Source organism: Panicum virgatum, chromosome 3K (genome assembly GCF_016808335.1).
Source record: "Panicum virgatum strain AP13 chromosome 3K, P.virgatum_v5, whole genome shotgun sequence".
Taxonomy (NCBI): domain Eukaryota; kingdom Viridiplantae; phylum Streptophyta; class Magnoliopsida; order Poales; family Poaceae; genus Panicum; species Panicum virgatum.
This window is the reverse complement of record NC_053138.1, coordinates 25,913,265-25,939,966: the sequence shown is the minus strand read 5'-3', so window position 1 is coordinate 25,939,966 and position 26,702 is coordinate 25,913,265. Positions and strand designations below refer to the sequence as shown.

General features: G+C 44.9%; 4 protein-coding genes and 1 pseudogene across 5 annotated transcripts; 3 read left to right on the top strand and 2 right to left on the bottom strand.

Moving 5' to 3' along the window:
* Positions 1–1,034: 1,034 nt before the first annotated feature.
* LOC120698670 (26S proteasome non-ATPase regulatory subunit 14 homolog) lies at positions 1,035–6,423 on the bottom strand. Of its 2 annotated transcripts, none has more exons than XM_039982384.1 (7): positions 6,243–6,423; positions 4,805–5,018; positions 4,556–4,733; positions 2,609–2,690; positions 1,792–1,968; positions 1,551–1,718; positions 1,035–1,436 (listed from the first exon to the last, which is right to left on the bottom strand). In XM_039982384.1, exons 2-7 carry the CDS (start codon positions 4,929–4,931, stop codon positions 1,245–1,247), a joined length of 924 nt encoding a protein of 307 aa, XP_039838318.1. In that variant the 5' UTR covers positions 4,932–5,018; positions 6,243–6,423; the 3' UTR covers positions 1,035–1,244. The 2 variants fall into 2 exon arrangements, with proteins under 2 accessions (XP_039838318.1, XP_039838319.1); XM_039982385.1 differs by having other exon boundaries at positions 4,805–5,055; positions 6,243–6,406.
* A 660-nt stretch (positions 6,424–7,083) lies between these two features.
* On the bottom strand, positions 7,084–8,175 carry LOC120700766 (annotated as a pseudogene).
* A 114-nt stretch (positions 8,176–8,289) lies between these two features.
* LOC120698669 lies at positions 8,290–12,340 on the top strand. Its single transcript, XM_039982383.1, has 6 exons — positions 8,290–8,503; positions 8,866–8,958; positions 10,003–10,216; positions 10,422–10,498; positions 11,403–11,519; positions 11,807–12,340. The coding sequence occupies exons 1-6, from the start codon at positions 8,441–8,443 to the stop codon at positions 11,966–11,968; spliced, it is 726 nt and encodes a 241-aa protein (XP_039838317.1). The 5' UTR covers positions 8,290–8,440; the 3' UTR covers positions 11,969–12,340.
* A 3,918-nt stretch (positions 12,341–16,258) lies between these two features.
* On the top strand, positions 16,259–17,117 carry LOC120698668. The gene has a single exon (XM_039982382.1). It carries the CDS (start codon positions 16,581–16,583, stop codon positions 16,935–16,937), a length of 357 nt encoding a protein of 118 aa, XP_039838316.1. The 5' UTR covers positions 16,259–16,580; the 3' UTR covers positions 16,938–17,117.
* Positions 17,118–21,168: 4,051 nt separating this feature from the next.
* Positions 21,169–24,048, top strand: LOC120698667. Its single transcript, XM_039982381.1, has 2 exons — positions 21,169–23,203; positions 23,282–24,048. Exon 1 carries the CDS (start codon positions 21,317–21,319, stop codon positions 22,607–22,609), a length of 1,293 nt encoding a protein of 430 aa, XP_039838315.1. The 5' UTR covers positions 21,169–21,316; the 3' UTR covers positions 22,610–23,203; positions 23,282–24,048.
* The last annotated feature ends 2,654 nt before the right edge of the window (positions 24,049–26,702 follow it).

Genomic DNA, 26,702 nt, shown 5'->3' with positions numbered 1-26,702 from the left:
GACGAGGACCGGCCGCGGGTGACGCCACCACCTGAAGAGGCAACGACACCGGCAAGGGTGGTTTGATCACGAGTGGTGTCACTGCGGCCTGGAGGGCACAACAACTTTGTTCTCGAGAGTGTTGACGATGGAGCGAAGACGAACGGCAGGGCGACGCACACCCGATCGCTGATCAGGAAAAGAAGAAAATCAGTAGCAGCAGACAAATCTTGGGGTACAATCTCGGGTGCCCCTAGCACTGCTCCCTCCCCCCTCCCTTATCTCCCTCCCCCGGTCAAGGGCAGAGGGAAAAATCAAACGGGGAGAGGAGGGAGGCCGCCCCTCCCAGACTCCATGGCCGGTGCCCGCAAGGATGCGGGGCCCGCGCTCAGGTCAGAAGGACCTAGCAGCAGGGGGCGCCAGCAGTGAAAGGGGGGTGGTGTCGGTGCTCTAGCGGATCAGGAGTGATAGGCGGCGAGCAGCAGGGGGTAGCGAGATGGGGCGGCGCCCCCATGGCAGCGCTACCCGCCAATGACAGCGGTGAAGCGACGCGATGGAGGTGCGTGGAGGCCAGATCGGGGCAAGGTTGACACGCGCAGCCTGTCGAGGCTGTGGATCTCAACGGAGGACGCCGTGAGCAACCGGCAGCGCGACATCCCGACCCGTCTTGGCGACTCCAACACGCAACAACGGTGTATGGGATAAGACTACGAGGCAGCCGACGAGATCGAATCACCACGACATGTAGATCCATCTGCTCTGCTTGACCACGATGGGTGCGGCGGATCAGAGAGATCCACCGCGCATCCTACGAGGGCACTGCCCTCGGCGGAAATCGATCTCCCCAGGGGCAGCGCGATGGCGGCGGCAGCAGCGGAAGCGAAAGCCTATGTCGAAACCCTAACTCGTAATACCATGTAAGATTGTGTATAATGCATGAGATTATATTGCATTGAGCCCCTTGAGGTAAGGCACCTCCCCGTTACATACCAGGATTAACAGTCTAACCTACCAAATATACTCTAACAGTAATCAGCAAATAACCCTTTGTGTCATTTATAGCCCAGCAGAAATGAATCTTGTTTTCATACCCACAGAAAAGATGGTGCTCCAGCAGATTATAACAAATTAAAGTCCGAACTGTCCAAACACGATGCATACTGCCATTTGGCTCACTGCATTATGGCAGCTTTGATAAACACGAAGACAAATAAACATAAAGATAATTTCAGTACTGCGTTCGTTGAGACACCACTCCTACCGAACTAAAAGACAACCGTGTCGAGCATGGTCCCTAGGGTCTGAACTATGTTCGAAGACATCAAATTGGAGACATGCTCTTCCAAATGCTTCTTCGCATCCTGCCGCCCCACGTTGGCAATAGCCAATTTCTCTGGTGGCAACTCATCCTCCTCTTGCACGGCCTTGTTGTACTTCACAGCTAGGTTCAGCATTTCCTGCACGTGAGTAGGCAGATAATGTGAATAACAGATCATAAAGAAATCTCAAAAGTTTGCTGCATCGACTAAAGAGATATTATCAATGGAAATCAAAGCTCAAGTGTTACAGACCTGCACTGTCTGCTCATTAGTTTTCGAATGAGTATCAAATCTCTTCAAAATCAGGCCATCAGTCCATTTCTTTTTGTGCAAGTTCAGCAACATTTTCTCCTCGAGCTCATTCTTTCGGTAGTTGATTGCAATGGAGTAGTAGTGCCTGTTCAGCCCATGGATAAGAGCCTGAACATACAGGGACAATCTAATTGTTAAAGATAAGTTGACAGCACAAGAGTTCAGAAGCTGGAGCACTCGCCTGAATAGATGGTTTATTTAGGTGCCCAACATTCGATGTTGTCTGTCGTGGCTCCTGACCAAGCATCATGGTCTGGGGGTTAATGAGACGAAATGCATCAATGACCACCTTCCCTTTGACACTCTGGATGGGGTCTATCACAACAGCAACTGCCCTGGGGTTTAAAGCTTCAAAACTCTGCATGTTCGATTTTAATGTTAGACATATCACACAGCTAACTGTTAGTATGAATATTTAGTAGCATTTGGCACTTAATGAAAATTAAAGCTTTTGAAAAACTCTTGCATGATGCTAAGATATCTATCATCACCTAATCCAGATCAGCCAGATACAGTGAAAAATGGGGGAAACAATGGCCTCAACCCGACAAATTATAACGAAATGTAACTCTGAACCTCCAGTTATCTAGATACAATTCAAATCATCAATAGCGATGATTAGAGTCCTCAGCAGGGTTAACTACCACACAGGTATTGGCATGGCGCTTGGTGCGTGGTGCTACTTAATAACAAATTGATGACGGGAATACAAAACTAGACTAATCCTAGGTTGAGTGACAACATTAAGGGAGAATGAAAATGGTAAATGCGGGGGGGGAAACAACACAAGACAGTGGGAATTTAGGAATCATGTGTATCAGTGTATGCCAAACGCATACTCCCTCTAATTTGAACAGCTCCAATGTCATATCGATATTTCATTATAAAAATAAAAAAACTACAAATGTTTATATAAATCTCCATGCAGTAGTGGGATGACAGCTACATCTGTTTACTGAGCAAAGTTAAAAGTCATTTTTACAAGTTAGGCGGCATACCTGTTGGGTGTTGATGTCAACTCCAGAAAGCCAGCAACCAAAGCCAGGATGGGAGTGGTACCACCCTACAACCATTTCTGGTCTGCAAAGGAGACACAACTGTCAAGAGAGGAATATAACTGATTGGCTACAAAGTAGCAAAAAATAATAGCATTAAACATCAGATAAGAGTGCCAATAAAAAAACATCATGAAATAATGGCTAACATTATGTTGTTTAAAGATGAGACTTCTGTTACCCAAACAAAGGATATAGGAAGGAGCAAGCAATTTGTGCTTACATCAAGAAGATTTGTATCTTTATCAAAATGTACTCTAATGGAAAATATTAAAGTTTGTGCTTAGCAGAAAATAAGAGAACATTTTCCCTTTTTTATCCTCTAAACGGAAAATACTCAGTGCCCGCATGGGTAGGTGCCCTCATCCAGCGCCGTCAGGCTCCGTTAGTTTTTTTGGCATCAGTGCACTCATGGTATTTTGTTGTTTTGCTTTTGTTCCGTTCTCTCTCTTCCTGGTACTATTCTATGAGCTGAGTATGTTCTTGTTGTTTTTATATTGATTTATCTTGTCCAAACTTCATAGTAAAAAGCAATTTTATTTTAAAATAGATTCTATCAAAATTGATTTTAAATTCCAAACTAGACTTAGAAAAATCTAATCCAAATCAATCAACAATCTGACACAATACTGTTACTACTCTTGTATTGATTTGTCCAAAAAAATAGCTTCGAAAATAAGCTGTCCAAATGCTTACTAGCATTTTATCTTGAAACAGCTTTTGTTGTATCTAATTTACACATACTGTTTTGTCAATTTGAATCTACACTTTGAAAAAAAAAACTAATTTGAATTGAGTCAAGCTCACCAACAATCTTGCTTAGTGTGTCAGAGCGTAAGATTTCACTTCCATTTGCCCATAACATGATTAACAATCGGACAAAAAAGCAGAAGTTTTTTTTGGAGTAAACCCTGCAGCAGTTCTTTAGCCCACTCTGACATGCAAATAGAAAATATTCAGATCAAGAAATAAAAAAGGGAGAGAAATCATACGAAAAAGAACACCCAAATCACAGGCTTGAGGTGAGCTACAGCATGCAGCAGTTCGTCCATGGTGGTGGATGTGGTGGTAACCAGTAACCAGGAGCAGCACAGGAGGAGCCTCCTTTGGCTGTAAGGTGGAAGTGGCCAAGGAGAAAGCGACAAAAGCTACTGCACTGCCGTGAACCCGTGAGATGAGCTTGGCTGTAGAAACTTTTCAAAAAAAGCTTGGCTGTAGAATATTTTTAGCCGTGTTGACGCCGGTAGTCTCCATTAGCTTTCTACGTTTAATCTGCATGGGCCGAAATGTATCCGACGGTCTATATTTAGGTGGGCATCTGCCCACGTGGGCACAGAATCTGGTCTCTCCTCTAAAAGGGTCAGTTATTTTTAATGGAACAGATGAGAGCAGTAAATTATGAGTCTAGTGGTGTACCAAGTAGTAAAATTTAGTTCTTCAGAAAATCATAGAAATCAATAATAACTCTTTAAAAGAGTTGAATCAGAAAATAGTTTTCAGACTGGCAGACTAAGTACTGCTATTAAGTCTAGTGGAATGCACAGTATAACAAAAAAGGAAAACAAGTATTCCCAACTGCCTAAGAAACTCAGGACTTCTACTTTCCAATTATGCATAGAAGACCTGTGCCAAACCACACTCCTATAGAGTTCCTAACATCCTAATATTGCTAATCAGCTTTTCTAATATGGCATAGAGAGTATGAGCAACCCAGTAACACCAAACTGACAGGAAAAACTTATATTATTGGGACTGTGGTGCACTTCAAGTGACCTGATAATGTGTGTGCTATTCAGAATTATCAACTAATACAACACACTCTGGCTTGACATCAAATCTGAACAAGATAACACCATGATAAGCAGGTTCCACCCTTAGGTTAGCACATACCTCCCTGTCTGCTTGAGCATGTCAAGCATGTTGGTCTGGAAGACATGATCAACAGCCTCAACACTGACCCCAGTACCACTCTGTGGCATGGCAAACACATCCACCACCCTGACCGTGTAGTCATCCACAAACTCACCCAGCATAAGGCCCATCACCTCCATTGGCACACCAGCCCTCCCTGTAGCACATCAGCATGAGCGATACAGGTCAAGCAGTCCAGGACAGTAGGGACGGGGTAGGGTTACTGACCGTGTTTGAGCATCTTGAGGAGTGCAAGGGAGGAAATGTAGACCTGCTCAGAGGAGTCGAGCAGCGGCGAGTCCGAAGGTGGCTGCCCCATCCCAGAGGCGCCGAATATCCTCTGCAGGCGATCCATGCTGATGCGCTATGGAGAGACCAGCAAGCTTCTCAGCTGCTTGCAATTGCTTTTCTTGTGAGGCTCTTTTTGTGGATTGGCTGCTTCCTGTCCACAAACAAGAGGAAGAATCAACTCAAGATCTCTGTAAAAGAAAATATATTTATGAGATTAGATGAACGCAGAAATGGTGTAAACCAATAGATAGGCATCAGAGCCTGGGCTTTCTTTTTAACCTAAAACGTATCAGCCTCTGTTATCAGTGAAATCAATTAACTATCAAGCTACGATAACCTACCACAAAGAACCAGACATCAAAATCCATACAGATCGAATTACCAGAACACGAATTTAAGATTTCAAAAAAGGAACAAGAATTTAAACCTTCCGCCACATGAATCCAGAGATGTTTCAAATATTATGAATATGCTATCTAGCTTTCCAACTAGTACAATAACTCACACATACATTATATGAATACATTATGTAAAATGGACCAGTGCAACATTGCTTTCCAATGAATTAAAGCAAGGAATATTCAAGCAGCTAGAACATATGTGACTTGAACACATGTGCCATACTAATAGCAACTCAATTCCAGACGAGAGTAAGCTAAGACTTCAGTTTTTTATGAACAACAGAACAAGTATTACCCTAGAAACTTCTTCTTAATATAATGAAGCGTAGTTCTCCTGCGCTTTCGAGAAAAAGTATTACCCTAGAAACTTCTTCGATTTCTTAACCATTCACAACAACTTGGCCTCATATTTGTTAGCGCTGGTTGGGTTAAGAAACAATGTGGCAATGGCATAAGCATGGTGAAGAAGAGAAATCAATTCACAACAATCAATGGTGAATGCATCTATAGTGATTACACTGTCCCTGCTTGCTTAGACAACGCATAATCATGTAAACAAATAAACAAATAGGCTGAATTAAACCAGGAGAAAACCGGAGGCTGTACTGACACTAAACAATCTCGATAGGCTAGCATGGCTGACATCATAACTACTGAAGAACTAAACCACATGGATATAGGCTTGCTCCAGTAGCAACAGAAAACGGTGCCGCGTTCGTCCTACGGCTACGACGACAACAGGCGCATGGCCAGGTCGATCTCCTCTACTAGCAGTAGTGGAATTGAATCGAACCAAGCACGGAGCAACCAATATCTAGCGTATGTGCAGATGAGTTCGACGTCGACCCATGGTTGTCGCGGAGGAGAGACCTGAGCGAAGCCGGCGTCGAGGCGGCCCCGCGTCACGCGGCGATCTAGGGTTGCCGCAGCCGTGGCGCGGGGACGGAGGAGGAGAAGTAGAGAAGCGTGGTTACCTTCAGACCCCTGGAGGAGGCCACCGGTGGAGATGCGCTCGGCGGCGACGGGGAAGCGAACGGCGGTGGAGCTGTCGCCGCGTTGGGGGTCGCACCAGCACGCGAGCGGACGCCGGACGGTGACGGACTCGGGAACGAGATCGACGGAGCTTTTTCTTTTTTTTTTTCTTTTTCAGCCGGCGAATTTAGCATTTTAATTAGGCAGCAATGGGCTTCTCTAAGGCTTTCCAGATGCATCCCCAAACAGGCCGACCTAGAAACAAACTCAGATTCAGCCCAGGTCTTGTTATCCAAACAGGCCCGGTTTTAAATGAGATGATTTCTTTCACAATAAGGAATCCTCATCGTTCGTTAGATATGTAAATGATATGAATATTTTTCGACCGTATTCGAATTCAATTTAATCTAAAAAAATTATTTGTCTAAAAATAATTTCGAATATTTAATATTTGTATTCGAATACTAAAAATTTATATTTTATTTAACAAAAATTAACACTACTCGTATTTGACTTTATCTTAAAAAAAGTTATAAAAATAAATACGATATCATCATCGATATCTTTTCGTATTGTATCCGTTTACATCATGCACATTCGCATTCTTGGGTCGTGTGTAAACACAAAGGCAGGCAAGAAAAGAAAAGAAGGGTTTTTTTTTATTGGTGTCACTGTAATTTTCGAAGTTCTGAGATATGCCACTACAATTCACGTATTTTGAATCGTGCCATTACAATTCTTCTCTTCTTTGAACCGTGCCATTTTATACGTCTTTGATGCTTTTGGACCCACTCGCAGACCCGTGTATTTTCGTATGGTCCAAAATACCCCTGCTTCTCTCTCTTCCCTCACTGACGTGTGGGGCCCACACGTCAGCTTTTCCTTCAACCTCACCTCCACCGCGTTGCCGTCGAGGGGCGCGAGGGCAACGCGGCAGACCTTGGCCGCCTGCACGGCTGCACCCGGTGCGTGAGCAAGCGCAACATCTTCACCCTTCCATTGACAACCAGCAGCGACTCCACCTCGATGGCCACCGACTGCGGCTGCTGCTGCTGCGCGGCGGCGATCCCCATCTGCGGCTGCTGCTGCTGTGCGACGGGGATGGCCGGGACGTCGAAGGTTGCGGACATGTCCTTGGTGCGCCCCCCGTCGATGAGGGCCGCTGGGATGTAGACGTAGCCGAGCTCCCCGCCGGCGTAGGCGACGCGGAGCGAGCTGTGGAAGTGCGCGAGCGGGGAGCGGTTGGGGTTGCGCACCGACGCTGTCTGCTGGAAGGTGAAGGCGACGGTGCCGTTGGCGGCGGCGAAGGAGGGCAGGCGCACCGCCGCCACCGCGATGTCGGGGGGGGGGGCCGCAGCCGGAACAGCAGGAATAGCGCCGCGCCCGCGCCGCCCGCCGACAGCACCAGGAACGCCGTCGCGGCCAGGTACAACGCCAGCGCGGAGGACGACCTCTTCCTGGTGGGCCGCCGCAGGGGGTGCTCTGCTGCCGCCGGGTACGCGTGCTGCGGAGGCCCCCTGCCGGGCGCGGGGTGGTCGGAGGACGACCTCGGCAGGGGGCGCTCTGCATAGGGCGGCCTGGGCGAGGGGCGCTCCGACGGTGGCGCGTGGTTGTGCCCCGCCCCCGGTGGGTCACTCGGGGGCGGCGGCCTGCCCGCGCGAAGCCAGGCGGGGGAGGAGCTCGCCCTAGGAGGAGCAGGCCGCCGCCAGCGGCGGGAGGAGCTCGCTGGGGAGGGGGTGAGGGCGGAGGGGAGCAAGCCGCCGGCAGCGGCGGGGGAGGGCTGAAGTGAGCCGTGTGGGGAAGAAACAGCGCCCAGAGGTTGAAGAAGAAACTGATGTGTGGGGCCCACACGTCAGTGAGTTGAAGGGAGAGAAGCAGTAGGGGCATTTTAAGCCATACAAAAATACGAGAGTCTGCAGGTGGGTCCAAGGGCATCAAAGACGTATAAAATGACACGATTCAAAGAAACGAAGAATTGTAATGGCGTATCTCAGAAGTTAGAAAATTGTAATGGCATGGATAAAAAAACCCAAAAGAAAAAGGCAGGCAGCGGCTGCAGACCTGCAGTCTTCCTCTTCCAATCGGCGTCGGCCTCAACGACAGCAACGAGCAGCAGGGCACGGGCGCGACCGCCGGAACCGATAGTTTGGGGGGCCTCGTCTCGCGTCAATCGCCGGCGCGACCGCGGGGGCGAGCAGCCATGGATTCGGCTCGGCCCAGCAGGATGCCCATCAAATCCCACCGCTCCGACTGGAAATCGGAGGTTCGTCGAGCTCCCCTTATCTCACCGCGCCGGACGCGCATGTGGTTCCTGTCGCCTGTCCGTATGCTGTGCTAGCCCGCGCACGCAGAGAGGATTGGAGGCGCGATGCTAGAGTGCTACTGTTGGATTACTGGGCTAGGACTTCTGGTTACGGTTGCGGCGCCGGCGTGCTGGGCACCAGGTGTTCGATGGATTGCCGGAGCGGACATGCGCCCTAGAATTGCCTGCCTGAAATCAGCATTTGCCTTCCTCTTGAATACCTTCATATTGATCATCTGCATTGCGTAGTCCTCTTGGATTGTTGCTTTCCTTGCCGTCCGTCACCTGAAAATTGTGCTTATCCCCTGTTATGCTTTCAACAGCTTAGGACAAATTGCCTGCAAAGAGTTAAAAAGGACAGGATCAACTTGCTCTGGAAGATCAGGGGCCAGGGGCCGTTGCTTGCCAATGACATGGTATGAAAAATGCTGTGCAGTTCTTCTTTTCTCCCGATTCAGTGTCGCAGCTTATATACAACTTGAAAATTATACGAGCTTTGGCTTTTTACCTGCTACGTCGTTCCATATGCTATGAATGCTCGCTCCTGGTTCAAATGAAAAAGAAGTTCGGCATGAATTCAATTTCCATGGACAACACAGTTCCTGAAAGGTTATGATATACATCTTCCTGCATCTGCATGGTTACCGTGTATAGCTATTAAATACACTGTCATTCAGTATGTTGTTATTAGAATTTAGAAATTATCATACCACTTCTTCCAACCTAGATGTTTTCTTGTCTGCCAAAGGTGAACCATCTTCATCAGCTGGCTTAAAATTGGCATTGAATTGAGCTGTGTTATTCTTCATACAGATTTGGTCTGTTGCAGTTCTTGTGTGTTTTGTTATTTACGGGCACAAGATATTCTTCTTTACATATTATATCCTTCTCTTTGTTATCAATGCATGTTCTTGGCTCAAGTGAAAAGATATTCATGGTGAACTAATTTTCATTCATGGTGTTGTTCTTCTTCCTGCATCCAGCAGTTTAATGTTTATTACTGAATGTATTGCCCTATAAACATGGCATTTCAAATATGTCATAATTAGATTTATTATAACTTTTCTTTCCATCTAGTCTCCTTATCTGCCTGACGTGGACATCTAGGTCGTCTGGTTTGAAACATTTTTCTGTGTTAAAAGTTTCTGGCACATTGATAAAACATAAAGGGATAGTTAGTAATGGTATTGCAGAATTGAACTATTATGAATGTTTGCCTCTTACACACTAGTAAATCATTGTCTAATTCTGGTTCCAGCATTCCCATTACTTTAGTAAATATTCCTGTTTAAAAATACATCTCTTGAAGCTGACCATGAATAATATAATTGAAAAGTGTCCTTATCACCTACCCCCTTGAGACATACTTGTATAATTAATGTTCTTTGCATCATATATTTTACTTCTATATATTTCCTTTTTTTTGTATATCTGATTCATCTACATATGCCAACTGACAGAAAAAGGTCGAATCTGCAGTTAGGAACATTATCTCTGATGAGATAGAGAAACTCAAACAGTCAAATGAAGGACAAGAGGACCAAGAAATGGATGTGATCTGGGAATATCAAGGACCACAGGCTGCTAAACCTGCTGTAACTGAAAGTCAAGATATATTGCTTGAAATGGAACGACTTCTTTATGAAGATCTTAGAGAAGAACTAATCAGAAAAGGTACAATGCTTATAACTTAACTTCTGCTAATTTTCATCCTTGTTTTCTTTATTACTGAACTCTATCTACTTTGTTTGTCTTATCTCAGAAATTTAGCTCTGAAAAGTACCTGATCAACGTTTACTTTTGTAATTGTCGGTCACTTTTGTAAAGGTTTTCACTCATTGGTCTGGATATTTCACTTATCAGTTGCTAACCACTGCAGAACTAGAGGCACTTGATGAGGAAGATGCATACTTAGCTCAAGCTGTTTATGATCATATGCAACTAAATGACAATGGGGTAGGTTCACTGAGCATTGGTTTCAGAAATCTTCTTGATTAAAATAGACACTAGCTACTTTCTGCATACTCGTGACATGCTTTTTGTGCTTGGAGCTGTCTGGGTGCATGCCTACCTGGTCTTTTTAAGGGGTTGTTATAGTTAATTAATTTCTCTATGGTTGTGTGCTTCTTGTGCAACTGTTGAACCTTTTTTTTTCCTTATGTTCATCTGTGTGGGATTAGTTACTAGGTGATCCTCAAATTTGCACAATTACATTTATATGAACTTGTAGTCGTAGGCAGGTTTCCTTGCTAGTTGCTACTGTTCAGGTGCCCAGAGCCAATGTTAGGGCTCAGACATGGACCAAATAGAATATCAGGCAGCTAAAATTAATACAGGAAAGAGGAAACTACTGAGGAGCAGGCATGTCAACATGACATCACCAAAATACACAGCTGCATCTATCTGCATCCATAGAGTTTGCCAGATGTACTATATTGTATAGTGTTATTAATATATCTGGGCAATTCCAAAACAGTGAAATACTGAGAATGCAAAATTACTCTTTTGTCAGTGTATCTGCATTATACTATTATGTACAGGAGCAGTTTGTCAATGCAATCCTAATCAAGAGCGAAATAAACATGCACTTGCCTTATGTGCGTAATTTGCATCTTTCTTACATCTTTGAGAAACTTTGTGGTATACTCAGACCAAGATATGAATCTGTGGGTGTGTTTTTTTGTTCTGAACTTAGTGTGCTGGATGGGTTATATTATTTGGATCACATAAGCAGCACATCTGGTTATATGACTCTCTCAACTCGATTTTTTCAGTTGCCCATTTATGAATTAGTCATTTGTGTTCTATTTTCACATTTGTGTGTGCTCAGAGACTTAATGGATGCTATAATCGATGTCAGGTTGCTGAAAATGCTAAGTTCTGGTGCCCAGTATGCAAACAAGGAGAGCTACGGGATACACATAACCTCATATATTGTACTCTCTGTAAGCTACGGCTTGACCTTGGGGAAGATAAGGTAGTTTATGTTTACATCTTTGGAGGTCTTCTATATAAATTTTTCTGAATATGCAAAAGAACTGCATATCGTTACATTATATAGAAGAGGAAGAGTACAAATGGCGGGGCAAAGACCAGCACCTGCCAGCATTATACAGGACTAGAATTAGTGCAGAAAATACCAAATTAACCCCTATCATGGGATTAAACCCAGTACAGCTGTCCACAGCCTGTGGAAATTGATGTTTAGCTGCCGGTGTTTATAAATTATTGTAGGAAACTAATTACTGCAATTTGTTCCATCAGATAACGCTGGAGTTCTTACGAGAACGATTGGCTAGCGCACATACGGAGCACTTTGACAGAGGATGTAAATCAGCACCCAAGTTCTGCTTACAGACTATGTTTGGCCTGACTGCACTCTACATGCAGTGTGAAGAATGCAGCACTTTTGATATTGTGGTCTAAGTGATAGAAACCTGACGTACATCCCAGAGGACAGGAAGGTTGGAAACACTTGCCTGAAGTTATTTCGTTGTTTCCTGTTAGATTAGCTGTTTAACTTATCCTACAAGATGGCTGTACATCAGAATCTCAGTGCCAGAACACATCCATCCGTGTCAGTTACTCAGTTTTAACTTAAAGTAAAACAATAGAAGAGACATATATATGTGGTATCATGTATGTCGAGCTTGTTTTAATATTGCCACTTGTTTGCAGTGCACTGTAAATATACTGTATAGTTGACTGTGTCAACATTTTGTTGCTAGCGTATTTACTCGAAACTGTGGGTACATTGAACCAGTACTAACAGAAATGCACTTTTATTTTTTGTTTGGAGCTTTGGATTTTCTTTTTTACAATGCCAAGAAGAAATTTCATTTGCAGTTTGTGCAAATGCATGTTAATTGTCTGTTACTAACAGAAGTTCAGAATGTTTTTTTATCCCCTTCTGTTTATTGCTACCAACATTAATCAAAATATTTTGAAATTACATATTTTCTCATCTGTTAATTTTTTAGTTCTTTCTTGTTGTAACAGCCCAATGCCTGAATGATTAGTGGTGCTGCATGCCGGCAGCCAATCCACAGAACTCTGCCACATGCATGTCACTATATGTCAATCAATCATGGCCGTCTTAATTTCATGAGGGAACGCCAAATATTTTCTCATAGAAAAGGCATAAAGAATGGCTAGTGACTGGTCCAAAAGGGATTGGTTAGTTATAACCAGGTTCTTGCCAAGTAAACCCAGTTCTTGAACTTGACATGCTGATTGAAGCACTTTAATTAAGGCCTTGTTTAGTTCCTTCTCGTAAATTTTTTGAAAGATAATCTTTTCACTTTTGAAATATTAAATATAGATTAATCACAAAACTAATTACAGAACTCATATGTAAACTACAAGATGAATCTAATGAGTATAATTAATTCGGCATTAGCACATGTTTACTGTAGCAATTTAGTGTCTAATCACACTATAATTAGGTTCATCAGATTCGTCTCGCAATTTACAAGCAAATTGTGTAATTAGTTTTTTATTTCATCTAAATTTAATGCTTCATGCATGTGATAGTTTTGAAATTTGAAATTTTGAATTATGGAACTAAACAAGGCCTAAGTCTCCAAGGTGAGAACAAAGCCGCAGAAGTGAATTTCCAATGGCATGTACATCTGATTTCTTTAGGTAACTAAAGAAGGAACGCGGGTGGTGTTTTCAGGAACTTTCTTTTTCATGATGTTGCTTGATGGCCACTTCTCAACTGCCCCCACCTATTGACTCGTCTTCTGTTTCCAGTATGGCTCATTTTTCTTTGGTGTCAGTGTGGTTAGTTACCGGATTTTCAGTGGATGCTGAGCTGGGCCCGGTGACGTTTGAGTTTTTTTTTTCCGATTCATGACATGTCCGTCAGTGTCTCGTGCAAAAAAGCACTCTCAAGTTCTTGATATCCATTCAAACTTCGTCATGTAATCTTGGGTAACTAGGGTACGATCGCACTGCAAACTATGGTTGGGTTTGGTAGATCAGGCTTTATGAACCTGTCCTATACGTGTGAAGTACAAGAGTAACAGCCGACAGGCGACAGGTGAGGTCTCAAGTCATGCGCAGCAGCGCGGTTCGAAGTTGCTGCCGTGCGCCGTGCCCCCACAACATGAGACCCTGTTTGTTTTCGGAGTCAAAGTTTAGCCCATATCACATCAAAGAAAACTTAGCTATTTAAGAGTATTAAATAAAATATATTTATAATTTTTTTTACAGATGAGTGCTAATTCGCGAGACGAATCTAATGAGTCTAATTAATTCATAATTTGCTACAGTAGTATTACAGTAATCATCCTCTAATTATGAATTAATATATCTCATTAGATTCGTCTCGCAGTTTAGCCCCAGAATTCTGGCAAATCAGCACCAGCCATAGCCACCCGCGAATATCGCGGTCTACAATCACCAAGCAAAGGATTTTTGTCGCAAGTTGTCGGTACCCTGTAACAGGGATACCCACTCCTACTGCAGCAAGACAGGACTCGCGTAGTCATTCATAACTACGCCCTAAGGGGCGGAGCAGCCGGGCCCCAGGGGTCCGGCTGTTACTTCACCAGACCAACGGCCCCGGACCCGTTCCCCGCTCTGGGAACGGGTCCGGTGACGCCACGAGTCCCTAAGGAAGGGAAGCTCCGCGCCAACAGCCGAGGGCTCGGACCCCCATATGGGTCCGGGACCGGGACCTAACCACGTGTCCCGCAGGCGCAGGCGCGGGCGCGAGTCTTCCGCTGGGAGACTCGCCCACCCACCGCATTCAATGCGGGTGGTTGAGGCGTGTTCTGCCGCCGCGGCACGCGGGGCAGCTTTTGTCAGGCCTCACTGTAGACCGCATATTACCGAGGTACACAGTGCAGCCGCATGTGCCGCATCCGCGCAGAGCCCGTCTGCCTCATTAAATGGATACGACGGCACGTCACCCTTTCATCATACTGCCTACGCCGCAAGCTACACGGCCCGTTCAACTACGCGGCAAGCTACGCCGCAAGCTACGCCCTGGCGCCGCTTCGACAAGATAGGGCATGGCTATGCCGGACAGAAGATTCCCACGGGCAAAGTAAGAAAATCCCGGAATAAAATCTTTCCCAGGCGTAGCACCATAATAGCGCTACGCCATTCGTATTAAATACAACATCGTTGGGCCCACCTGTCGGGGACTCAACGGCCATGTGCGCGCCTCCCTTGAGATATAAAAAGGAGGCGCTCGCTGCACACTCCAGACTCTCTCGACACTCTCTAAGGCCAAGTAAAGACAGACACAACACAAGCTCGGATTCACTCCGAACAATCCCGTTCTCAACCTCTTGAGAGCACAAGCAATACAATACACAGTGGACGTATGGTATTACGCTCCGGCGGCCCGAACCACTCTAAACCGATTGTGTTCATCGTGTTCTTGCATCTAGATTGGACTAATCCTAGATAACCCCCGAGTACACACCCTCTGGGTTTAGGCGGGTGCACTACGCCACCCGATTGTGGGTTTGCACACCACGACAAAGTAATGGAGACGTGATTGGTTTTTTACCTAGCTATTTCTGTAACAAGTCATGTACCATAAAGCCCGAAAAATCAAATTTCCTAGTTCTAGGAGGTATCTAGGAACGACTTCCGACTAAGAAATTAGCTGCAGCATCTGATGACCAAGTACGATAGCTCAAGCCCCTGTTCCTCTGTGAGAAACATTTCTTTCTCCCGTTTTCCCCTATCCTCACGAAACGGGGAAAACGTTCGTTCGTGCACCTTTGTACTTGCACACACTGCACAAGCAACTCGACACCCATGTTAAGTTTCGTCACCTTGTTTCTACGCACTTAATTCTTTCTCAAACCATTCCTTGCTTCCAAGAGGGTGAAACAAATCGACAGCCCATGAGTCTCGAACACTGACAAGTATATCTCGCCAAGTGGAGCACCAGCATTTCAGAGTTTTCTTTTCTGAAGATCGCACCAATTAAATTGGCGACGGCGGTAAGAGGGTTAGCGCCTCTAGCCTGATGACACGAGATGAGATAGAGCGGTTAGACAACACGCCAAGCAATGGACATGTTCTACGAGTAGCAAAATTATTTTATTTTCTTTATATTTGTGTTAAAATATTTCTGGAAAGAAAAGGTCGTCCAACTAATCACCGTCGTCCACAGACCAAATCTAACTGCACTGGCTACCAGTACGCAACCGAAAAGCCACTACTACCATGCATCGAATCATTACACTTATTACAAGCAAGGATCCAAATGGCAGCCACCAGCAAACAACCGAGTAGAATGTCGTTACTCGTAGTCACACAGAAGCCAAGTCATACAAACACAGTGTATGTGAAGCACTGAAGCGTGGAAAACAGAGACTACTTTAGATGCGTGGGCACAGCTGTAGATTAATGGAACACGGTGTGGCGGGATTAGTGGTAAACTACAACACGTTCATTAAAAACAAAGACAAAAATTGCAGTGGTGCACAAGTCTCTTTTTTTTTTGAAAAGATGGCACAAATATTTTAGCCCATCCAACTAGTACAAGAAATAGGAGCAAAATATCACGCGCTTATTTACTCAAAAAAGATACCCCCCACATTTTTAGCTTTTGATGTTGTTTGGTTGCTGAGGCCAGCTCCAGTGTTCGTAGCAGTCGATTTGTACACTGCACCAGTCGAACTGGGAGCAATAGAAAAATCAGCAGCACACAGTAACTCATACGTGGATGCCCCTGGTTCAGCTTGGAGAGGAGAGAATGCTGCTCCTTTTTATTTCTTTAATCACCATGCGGGCTCCGCAATTCGATTTGTACACAGCAGGGGACGAACCAAACTTTTGTTCGACTTGTTCGATCTCCGTAAATCGATGTAGCACTGGAGCTGCCCTGATTTAGGTGTTCTTAGCAAATCCATTTTGTCAAAACTCATAATTTTGACTGCTTCGATGCTTGCTACGGAAGAGAGTGGCGTCGCATAAAAGGGCCGACCCGACCAAACCGAACTCCCCCGACGGAGACCAGAACAGGCACCAAACGCAACCATTTCCCACCAACCCTCGCGATTCGCAGATGGAGGGCCTCATCCCGCTGCTCTACAAGGCGATCAAGGACCGGCGGAGCAACGCCGCCGTCGGAGGCGGCGGCGGCGGCGGGCGGGCCTACGACGCCGGCGGCACGTCCGCGCCCGTGGACCTCGAGGACCCGGAGCAGAGGCGGCGGTGGCTGCAGCAGGAGCTGCGGTCCCCGGTCCACGCGGCGTCGGCGTCGGCGTCGTCCGCGGCGGCGGAGGGCCCGCCGCCGCACCGGCGGAACCTGTCGCTGGAGGAGCTGGCGGGCGAGGTGGGGCTCTCGCACGACCGGCGGCTGCGCGTGCCGCTGCCCAAGGCCCGGAGCGTCCGCGCCTTCGCCTGCATCGGCGCCGCCTGACGCCGCCGGCCGCCTGCGCACGCAGGCGTAGTGCGTAGGCGTACGTTAATCAGGGTCCGTTCGGGAGCACAGCGAGTTCGTCAAGTTGCGCAAGGTATGTATACAGATGTGGACATGTGTGTTGAGAACTCCAGATTGTATGTAGACAAAGTTAGTAATTGCCTTTCTGCTTCTTACGTTCATGATTCATGAGAGCTCGTAGTGGTGATCATAGTCACAAAGTTCCCAGGTCGAACGGGTCGAGAAACAGGGTCGAGGGTCGAGACTTTGTAAAATTGTGGTACGAGGGGTATACCTCTTTGAAACGACTCGAATTTTGGTACGTGAATCCGTAGCTAATGGGTCGATGACTTTGGGACGGTCCTAAGAGCCGAGAGTCGCGACCCCTATCAATTGAAATACTCACTCTCCTCTCCTCCTCCTCTTTCAGCCCATACAACAGTCCAGCCTAACTCCTCCCCTCCTCTCAGCCCATTAACAGCCCAGCCCAACTCATCACCTCCTCTCTCTTTCTTATCTCTTCCCTTGGCGTTCTCCCAGCCGCACTGAGATCCCGTGCACTTCTCTCTTCCCCCAGCCTCCCAATCTCCTCTCTCGACGGCGCTTCTCTCTCCCCCCTGCGGATGGAGAAGCCGGTGCACGCACAGGGCGGAGGACGGCGGCCGGCGGCCGGAGGACAGCGCGCGGTGGAGGGCGGCGGCCGGTGCGTGCGGCGGAGGACGGCGGCCGACGGACGGCGCGGGAGGAGGTGGTGACTGCCGGCGTTGGCGCGGCGAAGGACAACGGCCGGCGCGCGAGAAGGCGGGGGACGGCGGCCGGCGCGGCGGACGACACGGCTGCGGCGTGTCTGGTAAGCCTACCTTCTTCTTCAACTGCATCTCATCCCATTTGAGACCCTGCGGCGACGGGTGGCGACCCATCCTGAATCGGGACGTCGCCCCCGACCCGCAAATTGGGACGATGATCCGGGGTCACGGATCGCAGCATCGACCCCGAATTCTGTGACTATGGTGGTGATCTTTTTTCTTCGTGGTTCGTCGAAAAAAATCTTATCTTCTGTATTTCTTCCTGATTACTGACTACTCCTTTCGTTCTAAATTATAGTCGTTCTAAATTATAGGTGTTGTTTAACTTTTTTTAGTTTCAAATTTGATTACTCGTCTTATTAAAAATATTGTACAAAATATCACTCTTTTTATTGTGGCTTACTTTGTCAATACAAGTTCTTCAAAAATGATTTAAATTTGTATTTGCACAATTTTTTTAAATAAAATGAGTTATCAAATTTGGTTTTAAAAATTCAAATGACCTATAATTTAGAACGGGAAGTAGTATATATATACTCTGTAATTGTTACGGAAGGGGACTTTCGTCTCAGATTTCTTTGATTTTAAGCGATCCATACAAAACTAGTTTGATCTTGCTACCCGTTTCCACTGGGCAATATTTCCAGTGACTTCTTCACAAGAAACCGACATGCGAAGAGAGATAACCTAGACTACCATAAATGTTTCAAGCGAATAGCCTATTGCTAAACAGTTCGTGGCATAGCCAGCCAGCGATAGAAGATCAGCAAGTTCAGGGGTTGTTTGATTTCAGGTCTAAATTTTAGACCATGTCACATCAAAAAAAATCTTAATATTTAAAAGTATTAAATGAAGTCTAATTACAAAATTAAATGCAGAACTCTGGGACTGCCTGGCCGGCTCTCGGTTCTTGAGCAAGCTCCTCCACTGCGGGTAGGAAGTCACAGTTAGAGAAGCCTTAGTCCCCTCACCAAAAGATTGTTTGCGAGACAAATATAATAAGGTATATATTAATCTATAATTAGTTGATGGTTACTGTAGCATTACTATAACAAATCATAAATTAATTAGGCTCATTAGATTCATCTCGCGAATTAGCACTCATCTGTCAAAAAAATATTTATAAATAAATTTTATTTGATACTCCTAAATAATAAAAAAAATTGATGTGATAGAGGCTAAAAAAGTCTATAGGAAACAAACAGCACCTTAACCACGGGGTTACACACGACATAAGTAGGCCCCACCATTTCGGACAGATCAGCACTTCCGCTCTCCTTCGTTCCTTATCCCTCCGCGTTCGTTCCTTATCCCTCCGCGTTACCAATCCAACACTGGTAAACGTATTTATTTATTTATTTATTTATTTATTTGAAAGAAACACTGGTAAACGTATTGTGACTTGTGAGTGCGATTTCTTCTTGCAGTCGAACACTGTGAAAGATGGCCCACACTATTATATTACACTAAAAGTCAAAGCTAGCGTTACCAGTTGAACAAACTTTTTTTTTTGAAGAACAAACTTTCTTTGGTCGTTTCTAGAGGAAGCTCCAAATAAAATCTCCGCTCGTCTTCACTTGTTTCTTTTTTCTCTTAGCCGTGAAGATGTGAAGACGATGTTGGGCTCGCCAGCTCGAGAGCGCGAGAATGTGTACAAACTAGTGCCCTTATCACGCTCTCGGGGTAGTAACGGTGGTATTCTTGTGATTTCTTCCCGTCTGTTAACTTAAATTAAACTAATCTTTAGGGATCGGAATTGTTTTTGTCCCAGTTCCGTTTGATTTAATTCAAGCGGATCCTGCATTGATGCCCCCCTGGCAAAGATTGCACAGCAGACAGCTTGGTTTTGCAGCTTGTTTCCACTGCTCACATCGGTGCCCGCTGCCAACCCAACACCAGTAAAGATCTATCGGACTATACGGCGGCGCGTTACCAGTTCAACAACTTCATTTGGCCCGTTCTGAAAGAAATTCAGAAGTCTCCTTTTCTCAGGAGGGAAGAAGAGTTTTTTTATTTTTATTTTTATTTTTTCGATTTATCAAAAATATATGTCTTGTTTTTTTTTTCAAAAATGTCACCCAGCCGCCGGTTCATCCGGCGGAAGGTTGTTACCGCCGGATGAACCGGCGGTAGGATCGTTCCGCGCTGGGCCGTGGTGGGCCGAGCCTAACCGATCCGGCGGTAAGCACCTACCGCCGTTTCAACCGGCGGTAAGGTCCGGCCCTTTAAACCGCGCGCGCCCGTCCCCCAGCGCCGCCGCCCGCTCGCTCCGCCCGCGCCGCCAACGCCGCCGCGCGCCCGCTCCGCCCGCGCCGCCGCCCGCACGCGCGCCGGGCGCTCGCCGCGCTCTCCCGGCCGCCTGCCGCCGCACCGAGCCGGCGCGCGCAGGTACATTTTAAATTCTAATTTTATTAATAATAGTTTGTAGATTAGAATTAGAAATATTAGTGTTTTTGAATATAGTTTTATGTGTAGAAATAGTTTTTAGCGTGTAATTATTTGAGTATAGTTTGATGTGAAGAAATTATTTTTTTATATGTAGAAATATTAGTGATTCGAAAATAAATTATTACGATATAAAATCGTAGAACATGTAATTGAAAATATTAGTTTACATACGAATATAATTGAAAATATTAATGAGTTCAAACAGACATATTTGTCGCATACAAAATAATATTAATTAATATTATATTACAGAAAAATAGAAATTGTTGTCAGTAATAAAAATTGTAAAGAAATAATTAAGATATATGCAAAAATAGCAGAATTATTTTTTAGCGTTGATTAAATTCTAAGGAAGGGTAATTATTGTCGTAAATATTGACAGGCATGTCAGATGATTTGTATTTTCAAGTGTTCTATGGGTCAGGAGAAGTTAGATATGGTCCTGAAGAGGTAGATTTGTCAGAGTTTAGCTCGATCACAAAAAAAATACCCCGAGCTAGAGAGAGGACTTGGATTTCAATATCCAATTGGCTATTTAAAGCTTTCGGCCTTAGTCGAGATGAACATGAGATCTCTGTCATGGCAGTGGTTAGTCGAAGGGAACCAGTATTTTGGGAGCTATTGCCGCTTGAAGGGACGCAAAACTGGAGGAACTATGTCAATATAAGTAGTAGCCGAGGCTTACCGCTTGTGTTGTTTGTTCAAGCATTCGAGAAGATTAGTTTTAGAACTGAAGCGGGCGGGGATCATGAAGGCTAGGGAGATATAGTTTCCGAAGAAACTGAGACGATGCATGAATCTCATGAAGAAGATGGTGAACTTGAGATTTTAGAAGATGATAGACATGCTGCACACGAACCTCGTCAAGCAACTGGTCAGGCTGATGAAGGGGAAAACATTCCAGAGATAGTTGAAGAGTTTCAGAGGGAGGGTGAAGAACAGCACAATGCAATGAATGATGGCTCCTCGGATGATGATGATGATGACGACGAAGATTATCATGTCCCACACAATTGGTCCGGTTATGAATTTTCAAAATTAAGTGTAAATGAAGGTGAAGCGGTGTCTTGGGAGTACAGGCAAAATGAGGTATGCATCGGTTCGGTGTATGCTAACAGTGACAACATGAAGGAAGCTATAAAACGTTGGTCGACTCTCTCTTTGCAAAGACAGTTCAAAGTTCTCAAGAGCAGTCCGAGAACATATGACGTGCGTTGTGTGAGAAGCGAATGTCCTTTCAGGGTGTATGCTTCTATGGGCAAGTGGCAGGATTTCTGGGAGGTTAAAAAAATTGTGGAGCACACATGCCTGCTTGAGCAATTAGAACCACAGCACCGCAACCTCAGTGCAGGTTTCATAGCTAACTACATGTACCCTTTGATCGTGGACAATCCTAGTTATGAACCTAAGTCAATCATTTGTGCTGTTGAGGAGGAGTTTAAATATAAAATTAGCTACAACAAAGCTTACAGAGCGAAACAAAAAGCGCTGCAGATGAGGTGGGGGACGTATAAAGCTTCGTATCACAATATACCGGCATTGCTGCACACTATATGTCTTAGAAATCCTGGTAACTACTACGACTTGAAAACGTATCCATGTGCCCAGAAGCCTGGAAAGCAGGTACTCCAACGGTCGTTCTTGGCCTTGGGCGCTTGCATTGAGGTGTTTCCGCACTGCCGGCCAGTCATTTGTATAGATGGGACATTTTTGACAGGAAGGTATAAAGGCACAATCCTCACAGCTGTTGCAGCTGATGGTAACAGACAATTGTTGCCTTTGGCAATTGCCTTTGTGGAGAAAGAATCAGGGGATACTTGGTATTGGTTTTTGCAGAGGGTGAAGCAGATGATTGTCAAAGATGTAGAGAACGTGTGTTTGATTCATGATCGGCACAAGGGTATATTACAAGCAATCGATGACATACAGAATGGTTCTACTGAGCGTAGTAGGACTGCACTTTGGCCGGACCTAAAGAGTAGGTGGTGCATGAGGCATATGGGGGCAAACTTTCATACCCAGTTCAAGAACAAAATCCTTATGAAGCTATTCAAGCGGTTATGCAGCCAGAATCAGAAAAGGAAATTCAACTTCCTATGGAAAAAATTGGATGAGCTAACAAAAAAACAAACGGCGGAGCTAGCGAAGAGATCTGTCAATACAGAGGACGACGACCAGGTCTCGCTTGAAGATGTGGGCTTGGACGGTCCGAATGTCAGGCGCAAAAGGAGAAAGGCAATTAAGACATTCTCTGAGTGGATTGAGCACGAACCAAAAGAGAAATGGGCTTTACTGTTTGATGAAGGAGGTGCTAGGTACGGTTTAATGACTACGAACCTAGCCGAGGTATACAATTGGGTGCTGCGTGGTGTAAGATCATTGCCACTTGTACTGCATTTCTGCTGTGTGTTTCATTAACGTTGTATTATGATGTAATTCCTATGGTTAACATTGTGACGATTACGCCGGTACCGTGTAGTGTTCCGGACGATGGGATGTGTCAGGGCAGTGCAATAATCACGAGTAGGTCGATGCAGTGACAGTACGACGAGTTTAAAGTTGGCGATGCGATGAGTAGGTCGATGCAATAATCCGTGTTTAAAGTTGTAGTAGTGAACGCTGTGGAGCGTGCGAATACAGTTGGTACGTGCGAATACCGCCAAACCAACCGGCTGCAGGGTGATATTTTTGAAAAAAAAAATAGCCACATATATTTTTGATAAATCGACGAAAAAAAAATATAAAAATAAAAAAAATTCAGGGAAGAAGCTTAGGTCGTCAGGCGCGGCGGCCCATGTTTGTGCCGAACAATTCTTTGAGCCCAGCAAGAGTGGCATTAGTAAAATGAATATCAATCCGGGGGTCTGAACTCTGAACAGAACAAGCTATTGGCCCATCCATGATGACTTGGGATGAGTAGCATGTGAGCTGGCTCCCGGTCAGGGGAATCGGTAACGTACCAGCAAAAGGGCTGGCAAACATAATTACATAAGGGATTGCTAGCACGAACAGGTGTTACTTAAGCTGTGTACTCCACAATTGCATGGAAGCCTCGTGAACATCTCAACTGACTTTGTTTCTTCTACGCAGAAAAAAAAAATCTCAGCCGGACGCTCCTGGTTAATTACTTTTGGCAATGATGGGATCCAAGGAGAATTTGCAACTCGCGCATTAATCTCCATCCCCGTTTTACCCCTTGCCCCCCTCCTATTAAACTTGAACGAAAACCATTGGAGAGAGCTCGGCCAAAACACCGTACCCCCCAATCAGTAAGTCACCATCCCCCAATAATCTTCTATCGGCATCAGCCTGTAGTGCGCTGTAGGCATCAGCCTGTAGTGCGCTGTAGGCATCGTCGCCCTGGTGAACATGTCATCGGGGCTGCATGGACTCCACCACCGTGACCATGGCGGCAACTACGGGCCAGTGGTCGGGGCGCTGTTCTTCATCGCGATCGTCACCGCCGGCTCGTTGGCCCTGGCCCGGTACTGCGTCGGGTCCCAGGCCTTCCAACGGACTGGCTATGACCTGGACGCCTACGTGCAGCGCAAGTTCGCCGTGTGCGTCGGCACGGGCCTCCGCCGCCCCGTGACGAAGAAGCAGGCGTGCCAGCCTGCGGCTGCGGAGGAGGTGGCGCCGGCGGCGGAGCCCCCTGCGGAAGAGGAGAAAGAAGAGGGCGCCGGAGATCCGCATGATATATAGAAATCGGTGACTTGGTGGGTCGTCTTGTTGGAGCTAGCCTCCGTGTTTCCTAGAATGTCATGGTATGCAGTAATAGTTTGTAAGGCATTCTGAGGAGAAATAAATATTCAACCCTGCAGGATGAGAATTATGAAAATTGAAGGTATCATCGATTACCTTTGCTTGCGTTGCGTCCTAAATCATTTGCATGCATGTATTTTTGGCGTTCAGCTATTTCATGTTTGAAAGGTTGGGGGAAGTTTCGCGCCATCTTGTATTCATTTGGTACCGTCCATTCCAAATCTGAAGGTTAAAATAAGCGCGGGAACAGGATGTTTGAAGAATCCGCGCATACGTGTGGCCAGGGGCGGATCCGCGTGGGGGCAAGGGGGCTCAAGCCCCCTACCCCCATGAACTCCTTGGAAATTAGAGGAGAGGAGGGAGAAGAAGAGGAAAGAAGGGAGAGAAGAAGAGGGGGGGGGGGAGGAAGAAGAGGAGGAAGCAGCCCCTTGTCGGTGATTCCAGCCTCCGCCACTGCGTGTGGCTTTCACTTTTATCCTTCTATAGAATAATAAATAATTATAATTGTAAGTAAAATGTCATCTCTTAGACCGTGTCCAACGGTGGGAGCTATCGCTGGTAGGAGGTGATATGTTTGAAAGAGAAATGGTAAAAACTAAAGTTGTACTATCAATTATTTTACCGTTAGCTTATGGCACGTCCATCGAGGCTTGTGGGCCCATGCTACACTATTGCTACCTCTCTCCCCGCTTTCGAGTGCCGATTAAAAGCTAGATTGTTGGAGTACTCTGTACATTTATATATGCTACCTCTAATTGTCACCTTGCACAGCTTAGAGCTAGCGGTTGGTTGTAACCATTGTAACATAGCATTTGACAAGACCTAAGTGGCACAACAGTTAGCCCAAGGGGGTTGGGGCCTGGGGATGGGATCGATGGTCAAATGGTTTCAAAAGCCAAGGAACAAAAATCTTGATTTAGGGTTGTAAATCAGCAAAAGAAAGATTTATAAGAATTGGGCTTCAAACTCATTCGAATTTTGAATCATTTAAAAAAATTCACATAAAACACTACACATTTCACCATAAATGCACAAAAGCAATTACTATAATATAAGATTCGTTTAATTTAATTTATATTTTAAATAACATATGCTAATTAAAATTAATAAATTTTAAATAAATTTAAATGCAAATCAAGGCATTCTAATGTGGGTTGTCTTGATGGAGCCAGGCAAGCGGCTGCGCGTAGGGTTGAAAACGGTCGAGAAAATCTCCTAACTGTTACTGTTCTTGTATTTTTTTTTGCTGGGAACAAGAACGGGAACGGGAAAGATGGACGGGAAAATGAAATCGGTATTACGGGATATCGGAAACAGAACATATCGATCGGGAACACGTCGATTACATGTAACCACTCGAAACATTTAGCTCAACGCACTAGTTACAACCATACATCAATCATATGCAAACAATACACAGGTGCCCCATTCATGAGAGAATTTGATAAATAAATTATAAGGCCGTTAATGTAGATTTTGAGCTGCCACCTGCCAAATTTTATTTCTAGGAACGGGTCACCCATCGCCAATCCATGAAAATGAGAACCTTTTCTAGGAGGGGATGATGACATCACTGCTCCTAAAAATAACTTTTAGGGGTGGGTGATGGCAATGACCCACCGGCCCCTACAAATAGTCCCACATAAATAAATTCATAACCTTTTCATATAATTTGAATGAAGTCAAAATTTTATATCAAAATTATAGAAGTTGGCGAAACTAAAATTTTGTAGTTGATAACTTTTCATTTTAAGGTCATTTAATAGTCCAAAAATAATATTATAAATTCTCTAATTTTAAATTATAGAAGTTTGGATTTTTTTTCAAACAACCTCGAATGTAGAGTATCTTCATATCAAAGATGCAGTGGTAAGATCTAAAATTTATTGATTATAAAATATTCACATAAGACCGTTTAGAATCACAAGATTATTTTGGCATAGTTGTGTCCTACACATGACTATGACTATGGTCTATGGATATGTATAGTGCATTTATATATACATTAGACTACAAAGTTAGATTGAAGTGTTATACCCATATATAGATTTATATATACACTGTACTGTATTGGACGCGTTGGTCTGCATATCCACGATTGAATTGCTATAGTCTATACGTGTGCTGTACTGTATAATTTGAATGTAGTATATGTGAATATGAAAGCAATTTGATTATAGTATTGCGACTGTGATATTTTGACCATTTCAGAAAAAAAACTTAAGGTATGTGAAATATATCTTGTGTGAGTATATAAAGATATATCTCTATATCTTCAAATAAAGAATAAAAATAAATAACTATAAATAATTTTTAAGGGCGGGTGATGGCGTCACTCGCTCTTTCAAATCAATTTCAAAGTTAACACAAAAGAATAACATACCTCATAGAGTCCAAAGTGTCGGTATATCGTGGTACAGAGGAGGATACGTGCGAGGCTTGAGGTAAGCGGACCATACCCGGTTAACACAAGTGTGCATATTTCGTTAGGCTGGGATACCTTTTTCTTTTTTCTTTTGCTATTTTCAATTTTTTCTATTCTTTTTATTTTCTGAAAATTGATCTGCAGGGTACTATTTCTAAGAACGGGTGATGACCTGACTCGCCTCCTCTGAAAATGCCTTTATAGTGCGGAGACATTACTCGCTCCTGCTAGCTATCTCTCGTTGCGAAAAGCAGGAGCAGTACCACATGCATCCGTCCCGGCAAATGTGGTTCAGCTGGCCCTAGAAATTGTTTTTTTGGCAGT

Excerpts from the sequence above, each read along its gene's own strand:
- LOC120698670 (XM_039982384.1), bottom strand. The coding sequence starts at position 4,931 with ATGGATCGCCTGCAGAGGATATTCGGCGCCTCTGGGATGGGGCAGCCA. Across the intron at positions 2,691-4,555 it reads ATGCTCAAGCAGACAGGGAG|ACCAGAAATGGTTGTAGGGT; the intron begins GTATGTGCTAAC and ends TCTCCTTTGCAG. Across the intron at positions 1,437-1,550 it reads CTAATGAGCAGACAGTGCAG|GAAATGCTGAACCTAGCTGT; the intron begins GTCTGTAACACT and ends ACTCACGTGCAG.
- LOC120698669 (XM_039982383.1), top strand. The coding sequence starts at position 8,441 with ATGGATTCGGCTCGGCCCAGCAGGATGCCCATCAAATCCCACCGCTCC. Across the intron at positions 10,217-10,421 it reads AGAAGAACTAATCAGAAAAG|AACTAGAGGCACTTGATGAG; the intron begins GTACAATGCTTA and ends TAACCACTGCAG. Across the intron at positions 10,499-11,402 it reads TGCAACTAAATGACAATGGG|GTTGCTGAAAATGCTAAGTT; the intron begins GTAGGTTCACTG and ends AATCGATGTCAG.
- LOC120698668 (XM_039982382.1), top strand. The coding sequence starts at position 16,581 with ATGGAGGGCCTCATCCCGCTGCTCTACAAGGCGATCAAGGACCGGCGG.
- LOC120698667 (XM_039982381.1), top strand. The coding sequence starts at position 21,317 with ATGAAGGAAGCTATAAAACGTTGGTCGACTCTCTCTTTGCAAAGACAG.